We start from the raw sequence: 14,141 nt of genomic DNA on the forward strand, positions 1-14,141 counted from the left end.
TTTACCATTCATCCAAGTAACCTACTGTAAGCATGAAACAAAATTATTTGCAACACTTGAACACACAGATTTGGTGACCCAGAAACCTTCCAAATAGAAAGTAAAACTGGGGTGGGGATGAAACCCACAAAGCTTTGTTACTGCAGTATGAAGTTGGCCGGTTAAGGCTTACAATGACCACTTCTGGTGATCTGCCCTGTTAGGAGCACAAAGGATTGCTAGATCCACCTTGTTAGAGGATTTACAAACATACAATAAAGTATGCACTCTGTTAGGAGATTTACAAAAGACTGTTAAGTCTACCTTGTTAAAGGATTTACAAAAACTGATTCACCTGTTAGAATGAAACAGTGGATCTGATTACAACTGATTGCTGATAAGATCCGCTATGCTCTGATTCACCTTGATGTGATAGATAAAACTTTTCTGCTCCAAAATTCGACCTTGCTGAATTCCTTCACAACTCAGTACATATACTTTCGCACGCATGTATTTCTTTCACACTTTCGCAGTTTCATTCATTATCATTACTATTTCTCATTTTTCATTTGAATGATACAATACATTGCATATGTATGCCATCCAAATAAACAATACATGCAAGGTCGGCCAAAACAACAAGTGCAAATCTCTATACAAAGTCGGCCCAAGGTAAAAACTCGGGTTCACTGAACTGACTCGGTGTCCTTCTGATACTCGGCGTCCACTGCGTTACTCGGCATCGTCATGCACTCGGTAGAAGTGAAGGCACGGTCCATACTAAACACTTCGAGTAGTTCTGAACTCGGTAACCACTGGAGACTCGGTAGAAGAGATGTCACTCGGTGAACACTTCTATCTGAACTGTAGCTCGGTGATCGAAGGAAACACTCGATAGAACCTTGTGACTCGGTGATAGTTAGTTTCCTTGATAGCCGTCTGAGCTCGGTAAAAATTAATTTCCTTGATAACCTCAGGAGCTCGGTTATCACGAAGTTCTTCGGTCAATACTAAGTACATCTTCACTCGGTCAAAACTGATTCCTTTCTTTACCTCGAACACTCAGTAAACACTGGCTACTTTGTTCACCTCGATTACTCGGTAAACACTGACTTCTTTGTTCACCTTGATCACTCGGTAAACACTGACTTCTTTGTTCACCTTGATCACTCGGTAAACACTGACTTCTTTGTTCACCTTGATCACTCGGTAAACTCTGATAACTAGGTAAAGCTTGGCTTACAAAGGAATGTCCGGTGAGAGCTCGGTAAGCATTCAGAATCCAATAAGTGTTGTAACTAATGACAAAAATGTATCATAATGCCAACAGTAATTAAGGTTTTTGATGGGGAACATGACATATGCAAAGATGGACTCCTTCTGAATTTCTCTTCATTTCTACCCTAATGTCTACATTGATATCTGTTATATGATGATCTTCACACTATTGGATTGTATTTTGATGACTTGATCATCTCTTAGATTTCTTCATTCAAGACTATATCCAAATTGTCCACTCTTCATGATAGATTTTTTATTACTGAATTGGGACTTGTTACATTACATTTTAGAGATCCAAATCACATACATTTATTTTGACATCAATATTGCCAAAATCAATTACGCTCTTAATAGGGCGTCCTTGTTCAAGATGGTTGCATGTAAGACAAACATGGCTCCATTTCTTTTATAAGTCAAATTGGAGGCTTGACTCCTCTTGTTGGTGCTACCTTGTATTGACAAATACATAGATTCTAACTGTTGGTGATTCCAATGGTCACAAATTCACCTCTGACTACAAGTTTCACCTTTAGATTTGATCCTAGATGTTGGTTGACCAAAATATGTTATTTCTTTCTCATTTATAGAGGTATTTTATTATGACAACCAAGGTGCTATTATAATTGTAGAAATCCATTTCACCACCAACATGTAGGAGTATATCATCAATCTAACGTAGATTTTAAAGTGAAAGCTTAAAATAGTCTCCTATATTTATTATTAAATACCCAACTCAAAAATTATTTTTCAATGTTGACTACCTGAAAGAGGCATTTACATTTTAAATTTTATAATGATACAAAATTTAATGAAATATATAATTGTTAATGTAGCTTATAAAAAACTGGATATATTTTTTATAAATGTAAGATAATCATTTTGATTGCTAAAAACTTGGAAAAAGAGATCAACAAGATGTTGCAAAAATTACAGGACATTGCAATTTTTGTTTCATTTTTCACTTAGACAACTTGAAAATCTAATGCATAGAGAGAAAATATGTAATGTCTCCTTTTTGGATTGCCCAAGTTTGTTGATTTTCTCTCTTTGAATGTTGGTCACTTCTATCTTGGATGAGAGTTATTGCCCAATGGTTTGATCTTCCTTGATTCAGGCCTTGAGGTGTGGGTGAGCAATGATCAAAAAAATACAATGGCAGTTAACCCACTCAAGACCACTTTGCTTTGCAGCCATCTACAATGAAATCAGCCTCCTATGTAGTCTCACCTACCTCCTTCCACTTGAAAATGTTGTCCTTAATCCATTGCTAGCTCTTGTCATCTTTTTAGAGATTCTTATCGTTTGTTGCATCAAACGCAAGTTGAGGTTCACGGAAGACACCTTTTGGAATAGATAATAAAAACAACTAAAAATACACATACACCAAAAAACTCGCAAATCAAACAAAACAACAACCAAATATTTATATATATAAAACTTCTCACACCTAACGCCTCTTACATGCCTCTTTACAAGATATGTTGTCTCTTGTATAGGATAACTCAACGATGTTAGGAACCTGTGTGTTCCTTCTGTTTATTTTGTTAGAGTAGTGTTGTTGGACGCATATGCTTTGTAAGTCGTCCCGTGAGTATATTTTATTATCCCACATGCATAGGTAGTATTACTTTTCTAGATCGTACCTAGTATATAAGAATAGGTTGAGGCCCTTGATGGGTACGGACGAATTTATTGTATTGAGCTTGCTCAAAGGAGGTTACCCCCTCGAAGTGGCCTGCGATCAGTAGATTCATTCTGAGTTCTGCTATCACTTGGTATTCTGTTATTTCGAGCATTCTCACGATATTGCTATAAGGAGGTTCTTCCCATCTGGTATCAGAGCACTCTCTTGGGCTCGCTGGGTGGAAATTACATCAAATTTTTTTTTCTGTCGTGGCCTTCAGGTTCCTCTCACTTCTAATATCTCTTGTTATTGCCATAACTCTTTTCAGTTGTTCTGTCTGTGAGTGAATTTTTCTAAGTCGACTGTTCAAAAAAAAAAAAAAAAAAAAAAAGAGTAAAAATTTTTCTGTTCGCCTCATTTCGCCTCCCTACCCTTGAAACCCTCATTTTTCTTTTTCCCTTGTCCCCAGGTAGTCTCCCACCACCCGTCGAACACCCATTTCCTATATGAGTTTTACCCAAATCCAAGTTTGCCGTAACTAAAAAAGTTTTTGTTTCTCATCTTCTACCCATTCCAAAAAAAAAAAAAAAAAAAAAAAAAAAAAAAAAAAAAAAAAAAACCTTGTTTTATGGTTGTTACGCGTACAGGAGCAAAAATCATGGAAGAGGAAATTGCATCCCTCAAAACCAAACTTCAAGATCTGGATGACAAAATTCTGGGTCTTAACTTTCAGCAGTCAGCCATGAGCCGAAACCATTCAGGAGATACTGGGTCCTCTTCTGGCAATTTCCGTGGACCAAAGCTTGATTTTCCACGCTTCGATGGTTCTGATCCGACTGGATGGATCTATAGGGCAGAGCAGTATTTCAGCTTGCATAATACTTTGGATAACCACAAAGTCCCCCTTGCATCTTTTCATTTGGAACATGAAGCTCTTCAATGGTTCCGTTGGTACATCAAGGCTAATGTAGGCCCAACGTGGAGCGAATTGTGCACCCTCATTTTGGAGCGCTTTGGCCCTAGTTCCTTTGACGATTTCACAGGAGCACTCACTAAACTGCGTCAAACAGGCACTGTAAGAGAATACCAGACAGAGTTTGAAAAATTAGCTAATCACACAGAGGGCTTGTCTGATGAATTCTTCCGTAGTTGTTTTGTCAGTGGTCTGAAGGATGCACTTCGCTCAGAAGTCAAAATGTTTCGACCTACTACAATGATGGAAGCCCTTGGGTTGGCTAAGTTAGCGGAAGACAAGATTAGTGCTCTACAACGCTCCAGATCTAATTTTGTTCCATTCAGAAATACAAGTTCTCACAACCCTCCAGTCATACCAGCTCCCAGAACTACTCCGATCAAGCACTTGTCTGAAACAGAGATGCGAGTCAGGCGAGACAAAGGGCTTTGTTATAATTGTGATGAGAAATGGTCTCGGGGCCATAGATGTGTTCAGCAAAAGCTCTATCTCTTGGATGTGGATTCTCCACCGGAACTGGAAGAATATGTAGATGCTCAGGAAACAGTGGATGATGAGGTTGAGCCTCACCAGCCTGAACCTCCTTCACCAGAAGCTCCACCAGAGATATCTGTCCATGCTTTGGCAGGAGTCACTACTCCACAAACCATGCGGGTCCAGGGTTTCTTCAAGAAGATCCCTCTTACTATACTCATTGATTCTGGTAGCACTCATAACTTCATTGATCCACGAATAGCCAAACAAGCTGATTGCTTTATCCATCCCTGCTCTAGCTTTGAAGTCATGATTGCCAATGGGGGCACTTTACCTTGTAAAGGGAAATGTCGCAATGTGCGTCTCTCTATTGGAGATTATAACATGCGCTCTGACATGTTTGCCTTACCCTTAGGTGGTTGTGATGTGGTTTTGGGTGCCCAATGGTTACGCACTCTTGGCCCCATTCTCTGGGATTTTGCTAAACTTTGGATGCAGTTTTCAGCCGAGGGGCACCAACACACTTTGAAAGGCTTACAACCAGGGTCTATCAGCATCATCAGTTCACACCGTATGGAAAAACTTCTTAAGAAGAATTCACATGGTGTCATCGCTCAGCTCCATTCCATTCAGATGCAGCCATCAGCAGTCTCTAGCACTCCTGCCGATCTCCAACACATTTTGGACAAGTATTCTGGTATATTTGCTGAACCTGTGGGATTACCTCCTTCTCGTCCAGAGGACCACCGTATTCAGCTCCTTCCTGGCAGTGTTCCGCCCAACATCAGGCCCTACCGCTACCCATTTCATCAGAAGACCGAAATCGAGATACTTGTCCGTGACTTACTGAAGCAAGGTATTATTCGCCCTAGTACCAGTTCCTTTTCTTCTCCAGTTCTGCTTGTTCACAAAAAAGATGGGTCATGGCGACTCTGCATTGATTTTCGAGCACTTAATCATCTCACTATAAAGGACAAGTTTCCCATTCCAGTTGTTGATGAACTTCTTGATGAACTTCATGGGGCTCATTTTTTCTCCAAGTTAGATCTTCGTTCTGGGTATCATCAAATTCGGGTTCATGAGGAGGATATACCTAAAACTGCCTTCCGCACACATGATGGTCACTATGAATTTTTAGTCATGCCCTTCGGCCTCACGAATGCTCCTTCAACATTTCAGGCAGTGATGAATAACATATTTCGACCATACCTCCGGAAATTCATTCTAGTCTTCTTTGATGATATCCTCATATATAGCAAAACTTGGGCTGAGCATCTCCATCATCTGGAGCTTGTCTTGCAACTTCTCTCTGCTCATCAACTCTGTGCAAAACTATCTAAATGTGTGTTTGGCCAGGAGGAAGTGGAGTATCTCGGGCATATTGTTGCACACCATGGAGTGCGGGTGGATCCTACAAAAATAGATGCCATGAAAACTTGGCCGCATCCTAAAACTCTCAAGAGCCTTCGGGGTTTTTTGGGGTTGACTGGCTACTACCGCAAGTTTGTCAAAGATTACGGGAAAATTGCAGCACCATTGACAGCTCTGTTAAAAAAGGATGCCTTCTCCTGGACTCCTGTTGCTGAGACTGCATTTGAACAACTGAAACAGGCTATGTGCAGTACACCTGTTCTCGCGATGCCAGATTTTTCCAAACCCTTCACTATTGAGAGTGATGCTTGCGGCAATGGATTGGGTGCTGTTCTCCTGCAAGATGACCATCCTATTGCGTTCACTAGCAAAGCCCTCTCTGGTAAGAATCTAGCCCTCTCTACTTATGAAAAAGAAATGATGGCTATTTTGCATGCTGTACAGAAGTGGCGGCCATACCTCTTAGGGAGACATTTTTGCATCAGAACCGATCACCAAAGTCTGAAATACTTCCTGGAACAACGGGTATCCTCTCCTACACAACAGAAATGGGTCAGCAAACTCATGGGGTATGATTATGAGATCACCTACAAGAAGGGTAAGGAGAATATTGTGGCAGATGCTCTTTCTCGCACATTTGATAATCAAGCTTCCCTTTCCGCTATTTCTATGCCCATTCCCAATTGGTTAGCGTCTGTTCAGCAGGGCTATGACAGTGACTCTTCTTTATCTCACATCATTCACCAGCTAGCCAATAATCCTTCTGCTATACCACATTACTCTTGGGATGGTGCTTCTCTTCGATACAAGGGTCGGCTAGTGCTTCCTCAGAACCCAGCTCTACATCAGGCTATTTTTTATGAACTCCATGCTTCTCCTTCCGCAGGGCACTCAGGCTTCCTCAAAACTTATGAGCGAGCAAGGAGAAACTTCTTTTGGAAAGGGATGAAACAGACGATTCAACAGATGGTGGCTGAATGTGATACTTGCCAACGCCACAAGGGTGAAACGACCCTCCTTCCTGGCTTGCTCGAACCATTGCCCATCCCTACACGGATTTGGACTGATATTTCTATGGATTTCATTGAAGGGCTTCCTAAATCCGGTGGCAAGACAGTGATCTTGGTTGTGGTTGATCGTCTCTCGAAATATAGTCATTTTTGTGCCCTCAGCCACCCCTATACTGCCTCCTCTGTTGCACAAATCTTCATGGACCAGATATTTCGTCTTCATGGACTCCCTTCTTCCATTGTCTCTGATCGTGATGCAACTTTTACCAGTCATTTTTGGACTGAACTGTTTCAGAAAACTGGCACCAAACTGAAGATGAGTTCGGGCTATCACCCACAAACTGATGGTCAAACTGAAATTGTCAATAAATGCTTGGAAACTTATCTTCGTTGCTTCACTTCCGAGCAGCAACATCAGTGGGCCAAGTGGCTCCCTTTAGCTGAATGGTGGTACAATACCTCTTACCACACTGCCTCTAAAATGACTCCATATGAAGCAGTCTATGGTCAGGCACCTCCAGTGCTCCTTCCCTACACTCCCAACAGCTCACCACTCCAGGCAGTTGACATAGTTCTCCGCAGCAGGGATCAGATTCTTCGTACCTTACAGGATAATCTTCACATGGCCCGTAATCGGATGAAACAGCAAGCAGATCAACACCGTTCTGAGCGATCATTTCAAGTTGGGGATATGGTTTTTCTTCGTCTACAGCCATACAAACAATCCTCCCTAAAGCTGAAAGGACGTCATAAGCTGGCCCCAAAATTTTATGGGCCTTATAAGGTTCTGCAGAAGATTGGTTCAGTTGCTTATAAACTGGAACTTCCTCCTTCTTCCCGCATTCATCCAGTCTTTCATGTTTCTTGTCTAGATAAAGTTCTGGGTACCACTGTCAGAGCACAAACTACTCTCCCTGAAATGGATACGGAAGGATCCATTATCCTGGAGCCGGTGGCAATCATTGACCAGCGCACTCGCCAGCTTCGCTCTCACTCCATCTCTGAGGTCTTGATTCAGTGGCATGGCATGCAACCAGAGGATGCTACCTGGGAACCCCTTCTTCAGATTCAACAACAATTTCCACACCTTAAGCTTTGAGGACAAAGCTTTTTTCTAAGGGAGAGGGGATGTTAGGAACCTGTGTGTTCCTTCTGTTTATTTTGTTAGAGTAGTGTTGTTGGACGCATATGCTTTGTAAGTCGTCCCGTGAGTATATTTTATTATCCCACATGCATAGGTAATATTACTTTTCTAGATCGTACCCAGTATATAAGAATAGGTTGAGGCCCTTGATGGGTACGGACGAATTTATTGTATTGAGCTTGCTCAAAGGAGGTTACCCCCTCGAAGTGGCCTGCGATCAGTAGATTCATTCTGAGTTCTGCTATCACTTGGTATTCTGTTATTTCGAGCATTCTCACGATATTGCTATAAGGAGGTTCTTCCCAAACGAGCAACTCAAATACTCAAAGAATGACTCTATGAGGAATTCTAGGCTAGGCAAGGTGCATATTTCTGCAATCATGGCTCTGATACCATGAAAGTATAGCCAAGATATGAAACCAAACTATATGCACACAACAGCCAAATTGAATTGCCAAGAGACTGAATTGTTATGTTCAATATAGCCTTTCTTATAAAGGCAAGAAGAGACAGACTTGAGTCGATAGTCAACTCAAGTGGTGGTAAAATAGTTCCACCAAGTGTTAAGAGAAAGTCGACATGTATGATGGAGAGTTGTGTCAAACTCTCCAAGTCAACTATTCAACCTACATAAGTAGGCTACAATGACACGTGTTTGACCCATTTGCAAATAAGTACTATGGTAAAACACATACTCTTAACAGTTTAAATTAGAACTGATTCAGCTGAAAAGATTTTATTACAACTAAACCTAACTAGTTTGCACATAACTCTTTATGCTACATAGATGCCCATAACTATTTAGAACAAAAGCACTTTTTAATAAATCGATTTAAAAAATGAACACTTCATCAAATCCTTGAAATTGTCATAAGATGATTTGTCATATAAAGAATCAGAATATTCAAATCTTGATAATTATACAAAATGAACTGATACTTGTGGGATATTGTTAAATAGTTGGTCCTAGTACAAGAAGAAATTCCTTGGGCACTAGTTTAAAAATCCATTCTTAACATGCAGTAGAGATTATAAAGAAATACTAAATGTTCACAGCTTCTTTAATTCAAACCTCCTTGAGCTCCTCTACAAAGACTTTAGAGTTTAGTGTATCCCTGCCAGAAGCATGAAAGTTGTCGCCAAGTGTTTGAAGTGTATAAATTGGCTCTGATGCAAAGAATACATTTACAAAGTTGTAGTGAAGTGTTTGAAGTATAGAAATTGGTTTCAAATTCCATGGTCTCAAAAATTCTTACATCTCAAGGCTTGAAGTGATGATCGACTATGGTTTGAAACTCTTCTTGAGTTAACCTCGCTTTATGTTCACTGTTTTGTCTATTTAAGCACATATTGTCTTTGATAACTACTGTGGAATTCATACCATCACAATAAATAGTTTTGCTCTGTTTGCAGTTCGTCATCTCTTATTAACAAATTATAATATCTTACAAGAATTTTTCAGTCATGTAACAGCTGGACTTGTCCATTCTCCGTAGATTGAATATATCTGAATTTCAAAGCTTTTTCAGTTTAGAAGGCAATAGTTTTTCCTATAAACTCCATTTTAAAAGAAATGTTGAAGTTAACAGCCCCTTGGACTCATCCCCTGCTTATCCAGGTGTGGGTCATACTGAAGCAATTGTTTGAAGTCAGGTCATGGTTGTGGCTCATTTTAGAACAATTAGGATTCCTAATGGAGCTTAAACCCAGATTATCATTATGAAAATCACTTCACCTGCCAATATACTATGGCCAGATACACCGAAAAATTTCATTTAAGTTTTGTGTGATATTCATTTCCTGTATTTCCAATTCTTAGCTACATACTATCACATATAGCCAGCAAAAAAATTTAAAAGACTTATAATGCCCCAGAATCTACGTTGTGGTTTTAAGCTAAGTAATAGGATAGGCCGAATTTCATCCATGAAAGGTGAATTTTGGCTAATTTTTACCTTTTCTGCATATCCGTCAAATTTTATGATCTTTAATATAATATTGTTATTAAATATAACACTATTTTATTTTTAAATGATATTGAGTTATTTAGTTTAATTATTTAGCAATGTCAAGCTATTTTGACAATTTTGTGGATATATTATTTATATATTAAAATATATGAATATATATAAGGCAAATGTCAATTTTTTTTCAAACTTTTACCCTTTAGGAATTTCATCCAAATTTTATGATCAACAAACTCAAATTTGAATTCAAACCTTGTGACATAGGTCTTAAGTAAAGGACAAGACTAGTTATATTGCATTCTACTGTTCTATTCAGAATGGCCATGAACTCTAATTTTTTTTTCGGGAAAAGCAAAATATCATGTAATGACATACCTTGAGAATTACTTATTGTGCTCAGGTCAGGAGAAATAGTTGATCCTCTGTTTGCTTGTTTCCAATCAAGAGGAGGTTCAAAGTCAACTTCACAATCTGTTTCTATGATTGATATGGCAGAAGAAGGCTTGGCCTCAAGAACATCTATGTAATAATTTTTTTCATTGTAAGACACCATAAAGCTGTCACCGACAGTCAAGCAGGAGAAATTCCTTAATATTTTTTCCAACCTGCCAGAGTAAGACATGTAAGCCTTGCGAATGTATGCAGAAAATTGTCAAGATGTGCATTCTAAGCTTGACAAGGTCAATTCCAGAGTGTAAACAATTAAACAGCAGCAGCAAAAGAAATCATAATAATTATATGCAGTATATGTACACGGCTTTAGGATCAGAGATGTCAAGGAAATCCTTTGTATGAGGTTGCAGTTTAACATAAGTTCCTTTGGGAAGTGTGGCCATCTTCACACTAACAATATCTCCCTCTTGTAACAGCATATTTTGCATCATCTGAATTCACAATGACAGGGTCACAGTTACACATAAATGTTTTAAATTATTCATTCGAAAGATATCCTCATACCTGGAAAATAAGAATTCTTACATACCCAATATGGCATGTAAAGCATGCCCTCTTCTGCTGTAAATTCGAGCACTCCACAGTGTGACCTACGTTCAGTTGCAGCATTGTAGATCTCAAAGAACATAGGATAGTCTACTTGTAATAATGCTGCAGAGGACAGTCAAGCAAAGTGGAAATGTCTCGTCATTAAATCTAGAAGAAACAAAAACATATGCACTCATAAAAGTATACTCATTGTTCAAAACATTTAAAGCTCCTTGTTAATATTGCAAAATGAAAATAGTGCAGCCCTCGTGTACAATTTGGAAAGATAGTAGGAACCTTTTAGGAAATTAATATATGAATGTGTATGTTTATATGATTCTCAGTTAACCCTTTCAATTTTGAAATAGATCTGATTTTTTTTTTAAAATTAGCTAATATTTTATAACACAATTAAATATAAAAATTAGCTACTATTTTATAACACGGTTAAATATAATCAAAACTAATATTAAGAAATTCAAAATTGTTGTCTGACATATTTTCCTAGGAAACCATGATCTCATTAAAATAAATTCCACTAAAGGACTTAACTGAGATGATAAATTTACTTACATAGGCACTTAAGAGCCGAAGCAGGCAGTATGACTGTGTCAATTCCACAACAGAAGTGTTACCCAGACATGTGAATAAAACATGTGAGAACTTTGAGGATCAAACCTTCCTTAAAATCCTGAAATAGGTTTAAACAGATGTCACATGGTCATAAGAAAATAAATCCCTAACCTTTGTCTCCATTTTCCAAATGTGCCTGCAACAAGGACACAAAAGCATCATGTATGGCAAGCTTGTACAAAAATGTATTTTACGAAAAAATATATTGAGTTCAATCATGCTCGATTGACTTGGCTCAATATCAATATGCATACAAAACTCAGCCGAACACTGAGACAAGGGAATGAAGCCATGCATAACAAGAAAATGAGGTGGCTTAGCCATTTGGGAGGTTAAGATCCTAGTTTCTGGGTCACAATTTAGGTTTTTTTAATTCAATATTTGTGTCACTGACAGGGCAAATGGCAGGTATCAAAGTATGAGTATATGTGCCTACAGGACAGAAAGTTGATACAAAGATCAATAGGTGATATTTACGAATCTCAAAGAAAATTTAAGTTTTTAACCATATGAGAAATCCAAATCCAAAATTAGCAAGGGTTGCACAAATAACCTTATCAATAAAGGAAACCGGATAACACTGATAGCTCTGTTCAAAGAATGATGCAGGAAATCCATAGCCTCCAAAGAACTGCAACCCCGAATCAACAGCAAACCCCCTCATTAATTGCCAATGTCACTCTCTAGATTAAGAATGAAAAATTATAGCATGTTATTCGGCGTCAACCCTGGTGAAGATCACTAAGGGCCCACACACTATTCTCTAGTCTATTTGTTTTTGAAATGGGAGGAAAAGTACGAACCATGGTGAATAGTTGTAGAAAATGCAGTACACTCTGTTTAAAAGCTTGAATGACTCGCCCTGTTCAACAAGAAAAGTCAACAAACTGCAATCTTATTTGACAGAGCTGCATATCAGAATTCAATTAAACCATATCACTTGACACTATCTCATTTAAAGTGCCCAGCACATAATGATGCAATATCAGATTGAGAACCCTATTCAGGCAAGATAATATTATCAAACTACAATGCTTTATGACGGACTATGTATCAGAATTCAATCAAGCCTGGTAATGCACCTATACAAAGCATTCAATGTGTTATGCAACCTAAATGATTACCATATTTAACAAGAAATCAACAAACTGCAATATCTTTTGACAGGCTCATTGGCTAGAAGTAGAACTCAATCAAACCTAACTACTCTGCTATTGCAATTTTATAACAATAGCCAATCGTTCACCCTATTAAAGAAGAGAAACCAACAGACTGCAAGCTCATTAGACATGTCTATTTATCAGAATTTATTCCAAGCCTGATCAATCTCCTATTCAAAGCATCCAATACTTTGTATAACGACCCCAATAGATCGCCCTACTTAAAAATAGAAACCAACAAGGTGAAATCTCGTAAAACAGTCCCTTTTAACAAGAATATATCAAGGAAAATTGTCCTCGTGAAGAACCAAATCGCCACGATCTGTTACAATCTTGATCACTCTACAGTATAACACAAACTGTAATATATTTTGACAAAGTTATCCGAATTCAAACAATCATTAATTAATCCTCATTCAAAAAAATTTCTAATAATATGCAAGTGATCGCACTATTCGAGAAAAGAATCCAATTAATTGCACTCTCTTCTGACAGACAAATGTAACAGAATTCAATCAAACCTGATAATTCTGCTAATCAAGGCATTCACAGCGTCCTACAACAATGCCCTAAATTTCAACCTATTTACTTTAACAGGAAAACCCAACAAACTACAAACTCACTTGACAGATTTAGTGATTAAAAAGCAATGAAACCAAATCTTTCTCTTGTCCAACGCAGTCATGATGTTATGTTAAAGACTACATACCTCTTGTTTGCCTTCCTCAATTGACACTGGAACTAAATTCCTGGAAGTTTGACACTGAACCCTGATCGATGTCTCTTCTACTATCCAGTTCCACTCACTCCCTTCTCCTGATACCTTATACATTTTTTCAAATATTCTGATACTCACCCAGTGGAGAATATGTGCTTGAAGAAGGTTCAAGATAGTATCAGGACATAATATGTCAACACCCACCAAAAAGAAAAAGTGAAACTATTGTAGGTGTTCGTGGATTTATGTAGTAGTAGAATCTGCTTTCTCTGGAAAAATTTCTTTGGATAACATTCACAATACGAGTAATGCGGTCACCGTGAGAACTAAAGACCCCTCGTAGCCGTGTAAACTATTGTGCTTTCCGTCTTGTACGTCCCCACATATTCAAATTCAAAATTTACTGATTTGGCAAGCCATATATCACCAACCGACCAATAACAACCATGCACCACAAATTCAAATATAAATGAACAAATAAAAAGAGACTTTTTTTCAGCTTAACATGAAATTAACGACAGCAAAATTATGTAGAAGAAGTTTGTGTTTGGAATAAGTGTTACGTAGTGGGAAGAATAATTACTTTAATTATAATATTAACTAGCAATTGCACCAACAATAAGGTGCAATGGTTACGTTTATAAATAGACATATTTAGGTAAAATATTAAAGAGCGGAGATAATATTTTGAGTAACATAATAGTTATCTTATTCTATATGGTCTTTGGACATTTTGTTAATCCAATTCACAAGGACATACAATTTATCCAATCTAAGAGAACATTTAATTTAACTCTTGAGATGCATATAAATCATTAATCGGATA

At 38.1% G+C, this 14,141-nt stretch overlaps 1 protein-coding gene across 3 annotated transcripts in view; it reads right to left on the bottom strand.

The window, feature by feature from the left end:
* Window positions 1–13,640, bottom strand: part of LOC149537909 (ubiquitin fusion degradation protein 1 B-like) — a 67,116-nt gene extending 53,476 nt beyond the window's left edge. The window contains exons 1-8 of one of the 3 annotated variants that reach the window (XM_089799327.1): window positions 13,307–13,638; window positions 12,241–12,299; window positions 11,991–12,068; window positions 11,549–11,573; window positions 11,378–11,410; window positions 10,806–10,927; window positions 10,577–10,707; window positions 10,199–10,428 (exon numbers count right to left, since the gene is read on the bottom strand). In XM_089799327.1, coding sequence (XP_089655453.1) covers window positions 10,199–10,428; window positions 10,577–10,707; window positions 10,806–10,927; window positions 11,378–11,410; window positions 11,549–11,573; window positions 11,991–12,068; window positions 12,241–12,243 — 622 coding nt within the window. In that variant the 5' untranslated portion in view covers window positions 12,244–12,299; window positions 13,307–13,638. Of the gene's footprint in view, window positions 1–10,198; window positions 10,429–10,576; window positions 10,708–10,805; window positions 10,928–11,377; window positions 11,411–11,548; window positions 11,574–11,990; window positions 12,077–12,239; window positions 12,300–13,306 lie in introns of all 3 variants that reach the window. The other 2 variants (XM_089799326.1, XM_089799324.1) reach the window with 2 other exon arrangements.
* Window positions 13,641–14,141: the final 501 nt, after the last annotated feature.

Source organism: Cupressus sempervirens, chromosome 9 (assembly GCF_028749045.1).
Source record: "Cupressus sempervirens isolate cs-2001-9-10 chromosome 9, ASM2874904v1, whole genome shotgun sequence".
NCBI lineage: Eukaryota > Viridiplantae > Streptophyta > Pinopsida > Cupressales > Cupressaceae > Cupressus > Cupressus sempervirens.